Source organism: Accipiter gentilis, chromosome 7 (assembly GCF_929443795.1).
Source record: "Accipiter gentilis chromosome 7, bAccGen1.1, whole genome shotgun sequence".
In the NCBI taxonomy this organism is placed as follows: Eukaryota; Metazoa; Chordata; class Aves; order Accipitriformes; family Accipitridae; genus Astur; species Astur gentilis.
The window spans coordinates 15,083,018-15,098,003 of record NC_064886.1 but is presented as its reverse complement, the minus strand read 5'-3'; the positions used below and the strand labels follow the sequence as shown (position 1 = coordinate 15,098,003).

General features: G+C 53.7%; 1 protein-coding gene across 1 annotated transcript in view; it reads left to right on the top strand.

The window, feature by feature from the left end:
• Nucleotides 1-6,382, top strand: part of MYO18B (myosin XVIIIB) — a 76,382-nt gene extending 70,000 nt beyond the window's left edge. The window contains exon 42 of the mRNA XM_049805307.1: nucleotides 4,775-6,382. Coding sequence (XP_049661264.1) covers nucleotides 4,775-6,074 — 1,300 coding nt within the window. The 3' untranslated portion in view covers nucleotides 6,075-6,382. The remainder of the gene's footprint in view (nucleotides 1-4,774) is intronic.
• The last annotated feature ends 8,604 nt before the right edge of the window (nucleotides 6,383-14,986 follow it).

Below are 14,986 nucleotides of genomic sequence, written 5' to 3'. Positions count from 1 at the left end.
TGATTAACGTTTCCTTTAATTCTTTGCTATTTAAATGCTTGTACAAAATGTTGGCCATCAGGGCTAAGCCTCAATAAATACAGCACATTGCAGAGCTGGAATAAACTATCAGGTTTTTTCTTAGGAAGCCATTTCAAAACTTTACGTATTTATTCTGTCCCTTGCCAGGCAGGTTGGGGCTGCATTGCGATGGAGGGGCTGATCCTGAGGTGCAGGCAGGGAACAGACCTGCAGCACAGGACCCTGCCCCTCGGTTCCTACATCCCATGGCACTGCGGCATCCGCAGCCCCAGCATCACCCTGGCATCCTTTCCCCTTCTGCTTCGGTTCACAAAATCAGGAGCCCAGGTCCCAAGGCTGGTGGGGATCCGACACATTTATTTTTAAACATTATCGTGTCAAAAGCAAATCATTATATGGGAAACTGGGAGCTCTTCTGTAGATGACGGCGTGACAAGAAAATCCTCTTCTGACAGAAATTAGGCCAGTATCTTTTCTCTCCCTGAAATGGAGTTGTCTTGGCTTTATTTATGAGCTACCAGGAAGAGCGTCAGAGCCACACTTTCAGCCCTGGTCATGTGTTGCAGTGCATGTGTGGATTTTATTGTATAAATTATTTCAACTAGCATAATTGTAATCATGTTAATTGCTATGTAATCTTCACTAATTATTGTTGTATGTCATTTGCTTTGGTGTGAATGGCATATTGCAGAACTCCGTATTGGCCTACAGATGCCTTCCGAGTTCTGCGTCAGGCCCTGCTTTTGCCTTTGGCTGGGGAAAATCATCTTCTCTGATGCCGAGGCAAGGAGCGTTGTTTTGCTTGGCGGCTGTTGCGTGCTCGTGGTCCTGTCTCCTGCAGCATCACCCACCACCGGGGCTGCCCAGGGCTCTCGAGGGTTATTCCAAGCCCTCGGAGTTATTGCCGGCACATCAGCCCTTAGCCTGCGATTTATGGACGAGCAGAGGATGTTGCAGGATGGGACGGGACCATCTCATGCTTGTGCCCTGCCTTGTGAGGAGGCTTGAGTATGGCCAAGAGAAGATTAGCCATGATTTTGGGGTGGGGGTTTTTTGGTAGCCATCAAGGTACAGTTAAAGAACAAATGATGAGGACGGGGTGCTGGTGCAGCGGTGTGGGGCGCAGCCGCAGTGGCACAGCTTGACTGGTGACAGGGGATGGCAGCCCAGGCTCCCCAGCCACGGCAGCCTGGCAGGACGCGGCAGCACCAGCTCCAGCCTCTGGGCTTGGTCCGTCAGAAACCTGTTGCATGGGAGAAATTACCTTGTGGTCCTCAGGCTCCTTTTGCGGCAAGTAATTAATTGAAACGGAGGTGTGATTTCAGTGCACCCGTGGCACGGGAGCAGGGGCTGCTGCCCTCGCGCGCGCTGGGGCACGCCGTGGCGGTGGCTGGTGCCGGGGTAGGCGACAGCTCAGAGCCGCCGTGGGAGGGTCTCCAGAGGTGGACAAAGCATGTTTTGACTTCCTAGGAGGGGAAGCAGTAATGGGTTTTGCTGGAAGGACCTGAGCATTTTAGATGCTGGAAAGCAAGAGGAAAAGCATCAAAAGCAGAGAAATCCCTGCAGTGTTTCCCCACCGCGCGGTGCCTTTTTGCTGCTAGTGTAATCCCCAAGGAGCTTTTGCATTTTCATTTAAAATCCAATCAAGCCCCGCATGCGCTCACCAGGCAGCTGATGCTACTCAGAGTTAACTCACCACGATCCTGGCACCGACCCGCCGGCATGGCACTCACCGACCACGGGCCGATGAGCCATGTCCGGAGAGATGTGGCTTCCCTGGGGGAACCAGCTCTTTCCCTGGCGTGTGCGGTTGGGTTTTGCTTAATGTATGCAATTAATAGGAACTGTTGGGAGGGACAAGGATGGATGGAGTGGTCTTGGGCTTCAAATCTTCTGCTGAAAACCAGGGCATGGAGAGCATGGGCAGGAGATGACCCATTACACAGAGGTCCCTGCTTGGATCCTGGGGGCTGTGGGGCCTCAGCAGCCGGACTTGTACTAGCCATAGGAGCTGGAGGAACAATCCCGTGTTTGCAGCTTTCAGTCCATTTCAGGCTCTAAAGATTTTCATAAAAATAGTAACTGTCCGTCATGCTGAACAGGACAATAAAGAGCAGCATGTAAACCGTCCGTGTTCACAGTCCATTAGTGTTTCTTACCTCTCCAGCTCACTTTTATCTCAGTCTTAAAAACCAAAGAAAAATATTGAAGCTGGCTGTTTAATTTATGAAAGCTGGTCATGCAGCAGTCAGTTTACAATATTATTTGGAAACGTAGAGAGTGATTGGAGCAATTTCCGTACAAATTCTCATGGAAGGATTACAGCAGCTATTTAGGTAAGATGCAATTTAGGATCTTAAAAACCAGCATTATCGAAATGTCTCAAACTATTAATCAGCTGTGACGCTTCAGCAACATCAGGTGCAGTGGCATGGGGTAGCCCTGGAGGTTGCTGCGTTTCAGGGAGACTAAATCTTTGGTTAACTCATTTTGCATTGAATAAGCAAACGGTTTGGGCTTGTTTTATGAGCTGCGGGCACGTGGCATGGCAGCGAGTGCCGGGGCCTGGCAGGTGCCCCTGTGCGCTGGGCTGTGCTGGCAGGCACAGGGGACCTACAGCTGCTCCGTTACCCCATTTCTTCTGCAATCGCTTGCATTTGCCAGCCGTGGAGTTTGTCTTCAGCCCATCTTGGCATGTAAATTATTTCACGGGTCAGCAGAGCCTGGTCCGAACGGGTCCCACGCGGTGGCTGGATGATGCGCTCTCACCCTGTTCCCATGGCAACCCCAGCATTCCCGGGGCAGGATGCTTCATTACCGGTGATGTAAAACTTGACCACTGCTCCCACACCTCGAAGCCTGCTGGCCTCCCAGAGATGTATTTATATTTAGGATCTGCCGCTTTACTCTTCGCTCTCTTTTTCCCTCCTCCTTTCTTTCTCAGACAAATTCACATTCTGGCAGCCTTCACATTAAGGCCAATTCCAGGTCCCCCTTGGCTGACCAATGCTGGGGGTATCTGCGAGTGGGGATAATCCACTGGTGATGCTGGAGCTGCCAGCACTGGGTGCAGCCTTTGTCAAAACGCATTGCTCGCAGGCGCCTACGCTCCCCGTCTCACCGGCAAGCGGCTGCGCGCGAGCAGCCTATAGATAGTAACTGGCTATCGTTGATCTAAAGTGATGTACTGAGGAGAGACACGGCGCAGCTCTGCTGAGCGCCTGCTTTGTTTCAGCCATGTCCTGGCAAAGAGGCCCTTTGCTTTTCCCTACAGTGGGACAGGCAGAAAATCCAGTTTTTCAGCCCTTCAAACCAATGGAGGTGCTTGGGGAGTGGGAGTAGTGTCACATCGGGGGCTTAGTGTCACCAGTGACGCCGAGCCCACTGGTGATTGCAGCCCCTCCCCATCTCCGTGCATCAGCTGCACAAGGAAGCGGCCAGGCTTGGTGCAGAGAAGCCCTTTCTGCAGCCTGCACGTGCCAGGGTCCAGCCGCTTGAGAGGGGCTTTGGCAGCTGAACGTGCACAGCATCAGCATCCCGTGGTGCCCAGGGAGATGCTCCCAAGCTCGTGTCCTAGCAGAGCGGGTGCTCAGTGCCATCGAATTCTTTGGGGAGGGAAAAGCAGGGTTTGGGGGAAGGCAGGACCATTCCCTGCTCCTGCCATGCTGCCACCATGTCCTTGTCCTGCTCAGCGAGTGGCCGCTGCAGGGGTGGGTATGGTGTCACCACAGTGTTCCCAGAGCAGCTCTTGCAGCCCTGTGGTGAGGAGCAGGAGTTAAATCAGGAAAACCAGCTGGCCGGCAAGGCTCCTCCCGGGCATCGTCTCCTGGCAGGCTGGCACCATGTGCTGGTCCCAGCAACAGACCTGCTGTGTGCTGCTCTGCTCTCAGCACAGAGGGGCATGCCATATTATTATTATTATTATTATTATTATTATTATTATTAGCAGCAGCAGCAGCAGCAGCAGCAGCAGCATCCTTTCTGCTGCCTCACATATGCACTCTGCACAAGCTGCAATCCTAGTAGCAAGAGCAACGTGCTGCCTCTGCTGAGCTGACACCGTTCCAAATCTGGCACCGTGTTCTGGCTAAACCAACCCTGCAGACTGTCCATCAGCCTGCCGGGTGAGGGCTGCGTTTTCTGGGGATGGTGTTCTGCTGTGACAGTGACCGGTGTGGCTCCTCTTCAGTGAGCAGAGGTGGAGCCCACACGGTTTCTGCATCAGTTCCTTGTTTGCAGGGTGAGATCCCATCCCCACACATCACTTCTGTCAGTCACTCTTCAACGAGCAGCCCCCAGCCAGGTGTTATTTGGCTCTTGCAGTTCACAGTCATTTCCCCCCCCCCAGCAGCAGCCTGGGCAATAACGTTAAGATGCATTTGGGGTGCTCTGCGAGCTGGTTTCATAAAATTTTAGTGAATAATCTTTGGCTTTGACAGAAATAAAATAAATCCTACTTATTGCTATAATCTGTGAAGAAGAAAGGACATTTGGAGGTATATGTTGGTTTGGTAGAGCTAAAGTCAGTCATGCCACACACCCTACACTGTGGATTTAGCCGGGTTGGCTGACCTAGAGTTATTTAAAACAAAATCTTTGGGCATTGCCCAACTGCTCAATGCAGCAGCAGGAGTTTATTCTGAGACTACCATGCCAACACCGGCTTTTCGCTGCTCAGCCTTGTCATTGCCGACTGATATTACAGTCACTGGAAATCCTGCAGCTTAAACTAACACCAGTATCTCTTGTTTAGGGTGAGCAGAGACACGAAGGAGCCAGCACCGAGCCGGCCGGCTTCTTCCCAGAGCGCTGCCAGGTCTGTCGATGCTGCGGATTTGGGGAGGATGGCGAGTCCCTTGCTCGGTGCTAGAAGACGGGCATACGGAAAACTCCCCGCAGACGAAGAGGAGCTGGAGAGCCCAAAAAAGCCTGTGGATAGGATAGGAGAGACGTCCCCGTTGGTGCTGCGGCGGGGGGGCTCCCCCGCCCCGGACCGGAGGTTCCCCAGCCCGCTGTCTCCGACGGTGCCGAGGAGGAGGGGGGTCTCTCCGTCAGCAGGGCCCGTGCCCAGCTCGTCGGCCGCTCTCTCCGAGTATGTGGAGGAGCTGCGGCGGCAGCGGGTAGCGGAGCGGGAGCAAGGGCACCCGGTGCTGGGTGACACCTCTCCCCTCCCTATTTACCGCACCACCGGTGCCGCAGGCCTGCGTCGTTGCAGGGCTTTCCCGGTGGCGGAGGATTCCCTGGGGAAGCTGGAGGGGAATCGGCCAGGGGAAGGTGAAGCAGCAGGCGCCAGCCTCATGCGCTCCTCCAGCCTGCGAAGCATGGCCTCGGAGCCAGCGGAGCCGGCACGCTCTCCAGTGCTGAAAAGAGCATCAAAGTTTGGCTCCTACGATTCCCTCCTGCAAACCCTCGACGGCTCCAGCCGCTGGCCAAGCTCTTCGGCTGCAGGGATGGAGGTGCTGGGCATGCCGCAGCCGAGCTGCTGGAGAAGGTACCTGGAGCCGTCGGTGGAAGATGTGGAGGTGGGAAGGGGCTCTGCGGGGCTCCTGAGCTCGCCATCCAGCGACGGGCTGGGCGAGGGGAAGGGGAGCGACCCCTTCAGCTGGCGAATACCCACCCTCAACTACGAGAGGAGAACCAACGTTGACTTCGACGACTTCCTCCCAGCCATTCGCAAATCTCGCTCCACCAGCAGCCTGGCCAAGCCCGGGAGGGACAGAAAGGATGGCCACCGGCCCCTCACTGTCCGCTTCGAGGACGAGGCCATAGCGGGCACCTCAGCATCCTCTGAGACGAAGGGCATGGCCAAGCGCAGCCCAGTCCCCCGGGAGGACCCCGGGGACCTCTCTGACTCCTCCTCATCCTCTGGCTCCCTCCTCTCCTCTCGGAGCGCTGACAGCATCAAGCGCCGGCCGCAGCCCCAGAGAGGGAACGGGGAGGGATGCAGCAGCAAAGCCGGCACCCAGAGCAGCGGGACGAGCCACCGGGCAGAGGCAGAAGGGAAGGAAGATGATGTCAACAGCATCATGAGGAAGTATCTGGGAAAAGACTAAGGTACCCAGGCTGAGCCACTGACCAGCACCAGCTCAGAGCAGTGGTGGCAGGTTTGCGGTGCTGGCCCCGGGCCGCTGGCCCTCCAGCCCACGCGGTCCCTGCACCGATGCCGTGGAGTGCGTGGGGACAGGGTGCCCCGGGGTGTGTGTGGCACCGGGCACCGGCCCCCCCCTTGCCCTCTCCTTGTCCTCTTCAGAGCTGCAAGGGGGTGGGCAATGGGGATGCTGCCCGTGCTGAGGACAGCCCCAGGGCTGGCTACGACACCAGCTCTGAGTCTGCGGAGGCCCCCTGGCCTCCTGGTTTCCCAAAAATAGTGTCCCGCAGCTCCTACCAAGCCACCCGGCAGACACATCCTCCCGAGCCCCGCTGAGCGTTCCTCCTGGTGCCCATGCTTGTTTAGTTAATTTGCAAATCGCTTTGGCTGGACACTGGAGGTCATCCCCTCCAGAGGAGGGGGGGTCCCACCTGGATCAGGCGTGCTTCCCCCAGTTAGCAACTGCCTCTGACAACCACTTGGATCCAATTTCTGTATTGCAACTGACACTTCAAGAATTAGGATTTATTACTACAATCCAGGTTTGAAAGCAAAATCCCTAATGAATGCGCCACAACTGTAATTAAGTGTTTAAAATAGATTAGAAAAACATTTTGTAAAACCATTGCCTTTAGACTAACTTATTGGATGTCAAGCTGTGACCAAATTGACTAAGCCAACACTAGAAGGGAGTGCGTGTTAATAAAACATTTCTTTCCAGGAAGCACAATTTGCATAATGAAACGTCCCACTTTCTGCAGACTTTGTTTCAATAAACTGCAGCAACTGGCCTCAGCACTGCACCAAGTGAGGAGCTGCAACCGGGCAATCTGCTTCCCCGCTTCTTTGGAAGAGCACCTGATAGGAAACAAGTAATTTAAACAGAGACTGAAAGTGGCTCCCCAAAAGTCATGGGATGGTTTTACAGATGATGAGACCTTTTTTTGTTTTTAAACATACCATGGTTTTTTCATGCTCCTGCCCTTTTTCCCATCACCGCAGCTTTGCTCAGGGCCAGCCATGGGGACGAGGGACTTTCTTATTCTCCTGCAGTCATTTGACTCAGGAGTTGGTGCTGTAATTAAAACCCAGTGGCTGCCATAGATGCCTGATAACATGCCATGCTGGCCAGGGGGAGGCCACGCTGTAAAGAGCTGGAGGAACACCAAACCCCCTTCTTTTTAACCCAGAAGGTGCAGCCCAGATGTCTCATCCCATGTAGCACTGCTCAAAAATCAGCTGAACAGCTGAAGGGTGCTTTTGGGTCTTGGTGTGGCACCCAGCAACAGCAGAGCTCGGAAGCTTTTATAATTCCATAGATAACTGAAGACAGATCCATACGTGCTTTTACAGCTTCTGCCTGTTTGGGACGTCTGGGCACATCTCACTGACATGCAAGGCAGTGCTGTGGTGTGTGTGGCGATGGGAGGCTATATTTGGATGTCTGCTTGGTTTTTACACAATAAAATATTTGCTTCTTTGACAGGAGCCTCTTCTTGTCTTTTCTTTCCCCACAGCGAGAGCAGGTCTGTGGAAGCGGCGCGGTGCAGAGTTGAGCGCTCCCCCCGCCAGCCCCCATGACTGGGGGCTTCTCACCCAAGACCCTCCAGCCTCCCCATCTCTCTGCACTCACAAAAATCTCTTTTTTTCAGCCTCAACCCTCTTTCCTAGAAGAAATCCAAGCTTCCTCATTTATCAGAGGTTTGTGGCAAAATTATACAGGTACATGAACAAATCTCTCCTTTCCATCAGTGATTTCTTAGTAATTTGCTCGACTGGGAAATTTGCACCAATTTGCACAACCTCATTGGACCCTCTGGGGCAGCCTCAGTGCAACGGTGGCTTGAAAAGGCAAATTGGGCAGTTTTCAGCATTTTGTTTTGCCTTTTGGATTCTTCACATTGATTTCTAATTTAAACCAAAGCCTTGCAGCAAGATGCATTTTCCTTGGCACAGACGAATGCAAGACCTCCGGATGTGGGTTCACATCAGCAGTTTGCTCGGCTGCCCGTAGGCTGTCAGCAGTTCCCAGCAATTCCTCGCTCCCAGCCAGCACCGCGCTGCCGGCAGCCTGGCAGGCAGGAGGCAGTTCTGCACAAGGTGACATTCCCTGCGCTTCCAGGTCTCTCTTTTGCAACGTGCGACTCATGCCAGAAGACAGCAAATGAAGAAATTACCCTCTAATTAGTTTAAAATTGGTCTTAGTAATGATTCTGCTATTTCTGGGAAAAAAAAGCAATGCATTTTGTAGTTCTTACATGTCTCAGCGCCACTGACCCAGCACACACCCGGCCATTCACCGCAGCCGGGTACATGAGTTTGGTGAGTGGTCAGATCCTGCCCCTTCCTGGCTGGCAAAGCTGCCGTTGGGTGCCCTGGCCGTGCCCGCAGCAGCGCGGTGCCGGTGCTGGTGCTGGGGAGATAACGCGGCTCTTGAGGACCGGGCTGGGTGGGTGACCCCAGTCTGTGCATCACCGTGGGGCCAGGACTTCCCATGCTTTGCCCTTGGCAGCGAGTCTTGCTCCCCAGATGGGTTTCATGTTCCTTTGGGCAGGGACTGGCATCTCCTGGGGCCAGATTCAGACCTCAACAGTGAGAAAAACTCCCCACACCAAGCCCCGGTGTGGCCCAGCCATAGGGATGGACTGTCCTTCATGCAAACCTTCCCTGCCCAGTCGCAGGCAGGTATCATTGCATGTACCACGAAGATGGCTTATTTCAGATGTTTATCCTGACACGCACTTCACTTTGGGAAGCGAGGGGCCAGCTTTCGTTTGCAGGGTCCCTGCAGGGTTGGTTGTTAGCTGTGTTTTCTCTGAGCACATTCAGTTCATAGAGCTCAGTGCAACTCCAGTAAGAAAGCATGTCTAGGGCTTGGGGCTTTTTAAATCTTCTTTTTCCCCTTCAAACTGGCAAGCTGCAGTGTGCTGTGCCACCATTGCAGTCCCTGCAATTTCACCAATTAAGTGAAAGGCATCTTGTCCCCAGTTCTCTCTGCACAAAGTATGCAACTCAAAGAAAAAAATAGTTTACAAAAATCCTGTCCTCCCTTCCGTGCTTTCAGATGAAAAAAAGAAAAAATCACAGATTGTGTCATTTGGAAGAGAGATCTTCATGGTCTGCTCTTCCAACTTGTCTGGAATTTTTTAATAACATTTTGAACAAACAGTTCAGGGAAAAATCTTACAAAGTGGCACCGGCAGAGCTGGGCACGAATGGGAACTTTTTCCCCATGAACTTCTCAGCCTGAGTGATGCTGAACCTGTCCTCGCCCTCCCACAAACCACCCTGCTCGGTGGAGTGCCTCGGGGGAGGCACTGCGGGAAGGGCTGTGAAAGGAAATTGTCTGCTTGGACAGGAGGTTCTGCCTGTCTCCTGCCTCCATGTGAGAAGCCGATGGGAGCAGGATTAGTGCTGACTGTCCTGGGGGCCGTCAGGGAGACCTGGCTTCAGACACGGGACAAGGAGGAAACCCCTGGAATCACTGGACGCTGCTACAGCTCTAACAAGCTCTTATGTGCAATTACATCCAGCGCTGATGGCATATTGAATCTGATCCTGACTGCTGGCCCCGATGGCAACTGGTTCATAAATGAAACTGGGGCCAGTGGCTCCGGGGTCGGGCGATGCTCTCGGAGCCTCCAGAGAAATAAAACAGCTGGGAAAAAAGATGCAATGCAACTGGGAACAGATCACCGCCCGCCTACTCCAGGGCTGCGAGCCGGGGGCTGCCTGCAGCCCCCCTGGCAGTGCCGGATGGTCACGGGTAGGGGCAAAAGCTGGGGAGTCCCAGCTGAGGCCACGAGGGGTGCGGGGGGTGGCCTGAGCGGGGGCTGCAGCGGGGGGACAAAACACACGGGGACTGGGGCGCAGGGTGGGGGAGAGCACCCACGGAGCTGCTCACTGCAAAGAATTTCTATATGCGTGTGCTGTTGGTAGGACTCTTGAGTTAATAGACCAAACGATCTGGGCAAGCCTATATAATCTGATTAAACTTCAGCGCGGCAGCAGCACAGGTGGGGCGGGAACGCCAGGATCCCGTGGCCCTGGGCAGCGAGCTCCCGCAGCACAGGCAGGAGGGGAGGCAGAGTGAGTTCATGCCATGGGAGGGATAGGAAACGTGGGGTTCAGGGCTGTAAGAAAGCAAACAGGACATGGATTGGGGGTGAAGGCGGATGAATGAGCAGGAAGAGCATTGCAGCATGGCTTCGTCCCGCAGCATCGCAGCTCAGTCGCCTCTCTGCTCCTTCTCTGCAGCACACAGTGCTGGGGGGACGTGCCAGTGCCTGCGAGGGTGTGGGGGCTGCAGGTAAGTGTTGTGTAATACACTCACTTCTTTTTTTTTCCTTTTGCTTTGCAGGACACAAAGGAAATTGCTCTGTCACTTGAAATGGCTTTGCACATCCTTTAACAACAAACCAGGGAAAAATGATGCTTGGACTGGAGCTTTTCAGGCTGAGTCCGGAGAATCGTTTGCCCTTGAAGCAGCCAGAGCAGGAGGAGAGCAATGCTCATGGGCGGCGAGAATGAGCCATCCATCAGCGCTGGCCGGCAATAAATACTGCACATGTACAGCATGGGGTGTGAAAATGCCTGTTCCCTGCCCACTCCCGAATGCACAGGAGACAAGTAACCGATGGCCAGGTCAGTCAAGTTTAGGACCGCGGCAGTTTATAGCCTGGAGTAGGAGGACAAGAGTTATTCTCTTCGCCCCTGTATTTTAGCCACATTTACCCGCTTTCAGCGCAAGAGATTTGTTGTTTGCTGCTGTGAGGGATGGCACTCATGGGAAGGAAAGTGCAGCTTTGGGAAGGGTGCTGTGCCTGTGGGGTTAGTTTTGCTGCCGAGATGCAAATGTTGCCAGCCCAGCTTGGGGCTGCCGCGCTCTGTGCCTTGCAGAGCGCATCCCCATGGGGATATCCATCTCACCCTTGGAGAAGGGAGCATGCTGCCAGTCCAGAGCCCTGCAGACAGTGGGTGTCCTTCACCCCAGTGTGCCTCAGAGCCTGGATTAGTCTGGTGCTGTGAGGATAAACTCCCCCAGCACCCCTGCAGCCGTGTGCCCATGGCAGCTGACTGCCTCCATCCCTCTCCGAGGAAGGCAGACACTGGGAAGGGGAAATGTCTGCACATCAGACGGAGAAGCACCAAGCAACCAAGGCTGCCAAGTTTCTAATTAGCATAATTAAAGCATGCTCTTTTCTTCCAATGAAAGTACTTTCAGAGAGGCTCCATCAGAGAAACGATCTCTGTAAAAAGCTCCTTCTTTTGCAAGATGCTCATCATTCAGTATTGAGTGTCCAAAGCCATCCTGCTGCTGTCTGCAGCGTTCGTGGAGCCTGGACCCGGCTGTTCTCGTACTGGCAGATGCTTTCTTTGGCACGTCACATCCGTAACTGATGGAGAATCAAATGCTGGAGCGGGTGAGCCGGGCAGGCTTCTGTGCTGCCTGGTACATGACACCAGGCCAGGCAATGCATGGTCCCTGATGCGGGGGGTACCGGGCCCGGTGGCCCCCCAGGCTCCCCATCATCCCCCCTGAACCACGATGCCTTTGCAGGAGCTGGGTGTCAGGGAGATGCTCTGTCCTCCCCTCCAATGCTCTCAGGGAAGTCAGAGAACTCCATTTATTATACTTCCAAGTTTATTAACTGGGTATGTAAGCCTCTTTTCAAACAAATAAGGTGTTTTTCCTGGTGCCTGCATCTGGAAACACTCCGCCGTGGTTTGTAACTCTGCTCAGTGGGATGGCAAGCACACAGCAGTGCCCACCCTCACCGCGTCCCTCCTGGGGAAGGGACCTGGCAGAGCAGCCGGGGCTTCTCCTGTGGGCTGGTGGCTCCGGCAGCTGGGAGGGGAGCGCGGAGCCTCCCCTCTGCCCGCGCAGGCAGGGCCAGGCAGCATTTGGCTCCCGCCCTGCATGTGACAGGATTCAATTTCACGCCTATTGGATGCAGGGAGTTAATACCCGATTGCTGACATGCATGGAGCCTCTCTGCCACTTAAATGTGTCCCTTCCAAAAGGGAGATATAATTGAAATTATTCTTCCTGCGGGCGGTTCAACAGGCGTGGAGGCTTCCTCTTGCTCTCCTCAATGTTTGCCATTGTGGCTGGTCTCGCGCCCCGGCAGCTCTGACAGCAGCCAAGCCCACCTCCGTTACAGCGATTTGCTGGTGACCTTCAAACAGGCTTGGGCTGGCGAATTTGCTCTGTAAAGAGGTGAGACAAGTCTTTGTCGGCATGGGAGAGCTGGGTGGAGAAGGAAAATCGCCTGGACTCACCAAAGCTGTGCAGCCTTGGCCAACCTCCCTCCTCCCTGCGCAGATGGAGAGCAGGGACCCTGCCCCTGTGCTGTGCAGCACCACTAAAGGTGACCCCAAGCCCCAGGTCCCTGCCAGGATCGGGACTGGCAATGCCCTACCCCTGCCCAATGTCTCCTCCCAGTGCTCAGTGCCCATCCCAGTGTGGGGGCTGGCGGGGAGGAAGGCTGCCGGGAGGCAACACCTTGGGCTTCTTGACGGTGGCAGGATTCACGCTCCCTGCCTGACTCCCCACTGCCCCCCTTTCTCCCCAGCTCAGGGCTGAGCAACTGCAGATTCAAGGCCATCTGTCAGACCTGGGGATTTGTTTCATCAGGCTGAATTTTATCCTTATTGAAGTCCCGCTAGGTTTCCTACATCAGCGCGAGCCAGCCCGCACCCTCCTGCTGTGCCGGTGACAGTTGCATGCCGTGCGCCGGCGAGCTCCCGGCAATCCCAGCGGAGCCGAGAGCGCTCCGGCTAATCTAGTGAATATTTAACTACACCGTACACACACGTGCCATTGCCTCATGCATGCTGAGTGGGCAGCAATCCGGAGGGCAATTCCCTAAAGCTGGGACAATGACCTGGAGAAAGAGCCAGTGTCTTTGGGCTGAGGCTCTGCTGGGCTTGGCTTAGGCTGGCGCTCCTGCCCACAGCCCCTCCATCTGCTGCGCAGCCTCCGCAGGACCTCCTGGGTTTAAAGCTGAAAGCTGAATAGCAAATTAGCAGAGGCTGTGGTAGGACTGCAGAGTACAAATTAAGAGAAAAAGGTGTATTTCAGCAACCCCCTTCCGTGGGCTCTGCCTGGGAGGCTAAGGTGGGCAGTGAGCAGGAGCAGGGCTGTCTCCACTCTGGACACTCGTGTGTCTCTGCATGGCTCCTGGTTTCTCACTCAAAAGGTCCAGAATGTGCATTTTATATATATTACATATGTTATGTATTTTTTATATATATATATATATGTATTATAAAGGAGTTTGATGTGTCATCAAATGACTGGTGCATTAGGAAAACACAGGATAATTATCCTCATTCTACTTTCCAGTTCTCGGTAAAGGGACTTTTGCTTGAACTGTTAGAATTGTTATAATTAATTTTTGTTCTCTTTTTTTTTGAGTGTAGTCCCATGCAGGACTTTCCCATGTGTATCTAGAGAGATGATTTTTACCACACCCTCACTAATGTCCACCCTTGCTTGTTAAACAAAATTGCTGCAAAACGAACACAATACCATTACATTTCACTGCGCAGCTGGCGATCATTTCTAATAATTTCTATTGTGCTAAATAATTTATACCGTGTGAAGACTGAGAGCAGGAGACAGTCCCTCCTCCGCTCGCCTGGGTGATGGAGAAGGAGCAGGGATGCCGCTGGGACTGCGGGCCAGGAGGACGTGAGGGATGCTGAGCACCTTGCTGGGGAGGCACCTCTGGCTGCCTGCCATAATCCAACCCTGGGTGTCTGGGACCGGCGCGGCGGTGGGGTGCAGGCACGAGGGCAGCACTGCTCCTGGGGACCCACCGGGGCAGCCCCAGGGAACGCTAACCTCAACACATTGGCCATGGCTCTTGGGGAAAAGCATTGTTTCTCTATGACTTGCTGTCAAGCTGCTCATCTGCGTTAAAAGTGATGAATTTCTTTGAATTCAAGTCCTGAAAGAACAGCGAGAGCTTAATTACAGTAAAAGGTCCTTGTGTTCGTGCAGCACATTGCAAAACAGCTGGGGAGAAAAGTTTCTACAATAGTAACCAACCCCCAGGCATTAAGGGACCTGGGGTGGGGGGGGTGGGGTTTAAAGGGGGAAAAAAAACCCAACAGCAGAAGAAAGTCACTAGTCTGAAGTTCATTCGCATTCCTATTGCAGAGCTTCAGCATTGGCAATAGAAATTCAACCCACCCAGCCATCACTTACAGGAACAACTGCAAAATCCAAAACTGGGGCAAACTGTTGATGCTGAAAATGCTTTTCAAAATTAATATTAATGTTCTTATCTGCTCATTGGAGGGGCCAAGGCACAATGACTGTACCTTGGGAAACAGGCCCCTCGGAGATGGCTGTAATCCTGGGGTTGTGAGAGGAGGCAATCACACTTCTGCCATTTTTTGCTGATGTCTTAGAAATAGCTCAAAGCCTTGTCTTTTTTGAGACGAAGGTCACCAAGTTTGATACCTGTCCATTGTACTTTCCAACAGCACAACCTTTGTCAGCTGCCGTCCTACAGGATAAAACCATTCTGCTTTGCCAAAGTTTCCCAGCAAAAGTGGGATTTCACTGGAACTTGCACACACAGAGCTGTACAAAAAAGCAGGGTGCAGGATAGACTGACAGCCTCTCCGGTGATCCCGGGCTTCTGCCGCCAAGGAGGGGTGCTGGCAAGGGAGAATGAGGTTTGCTCCCATGGCTGCTGGGGCAGGTTGGGGTGCCTGAGCAGGGGCTGGGGCTCGCAGCTGCCCACTGTCATTGGGACCACGGCAGCTTGTCTGAGCACAGGGACCTGGGGACCGCGGGCAGGGATCCAGGGAAACAGAGCTCCGTGCTGAAAACGTGAACATGTGCTTTACAGAAAGTGCCAA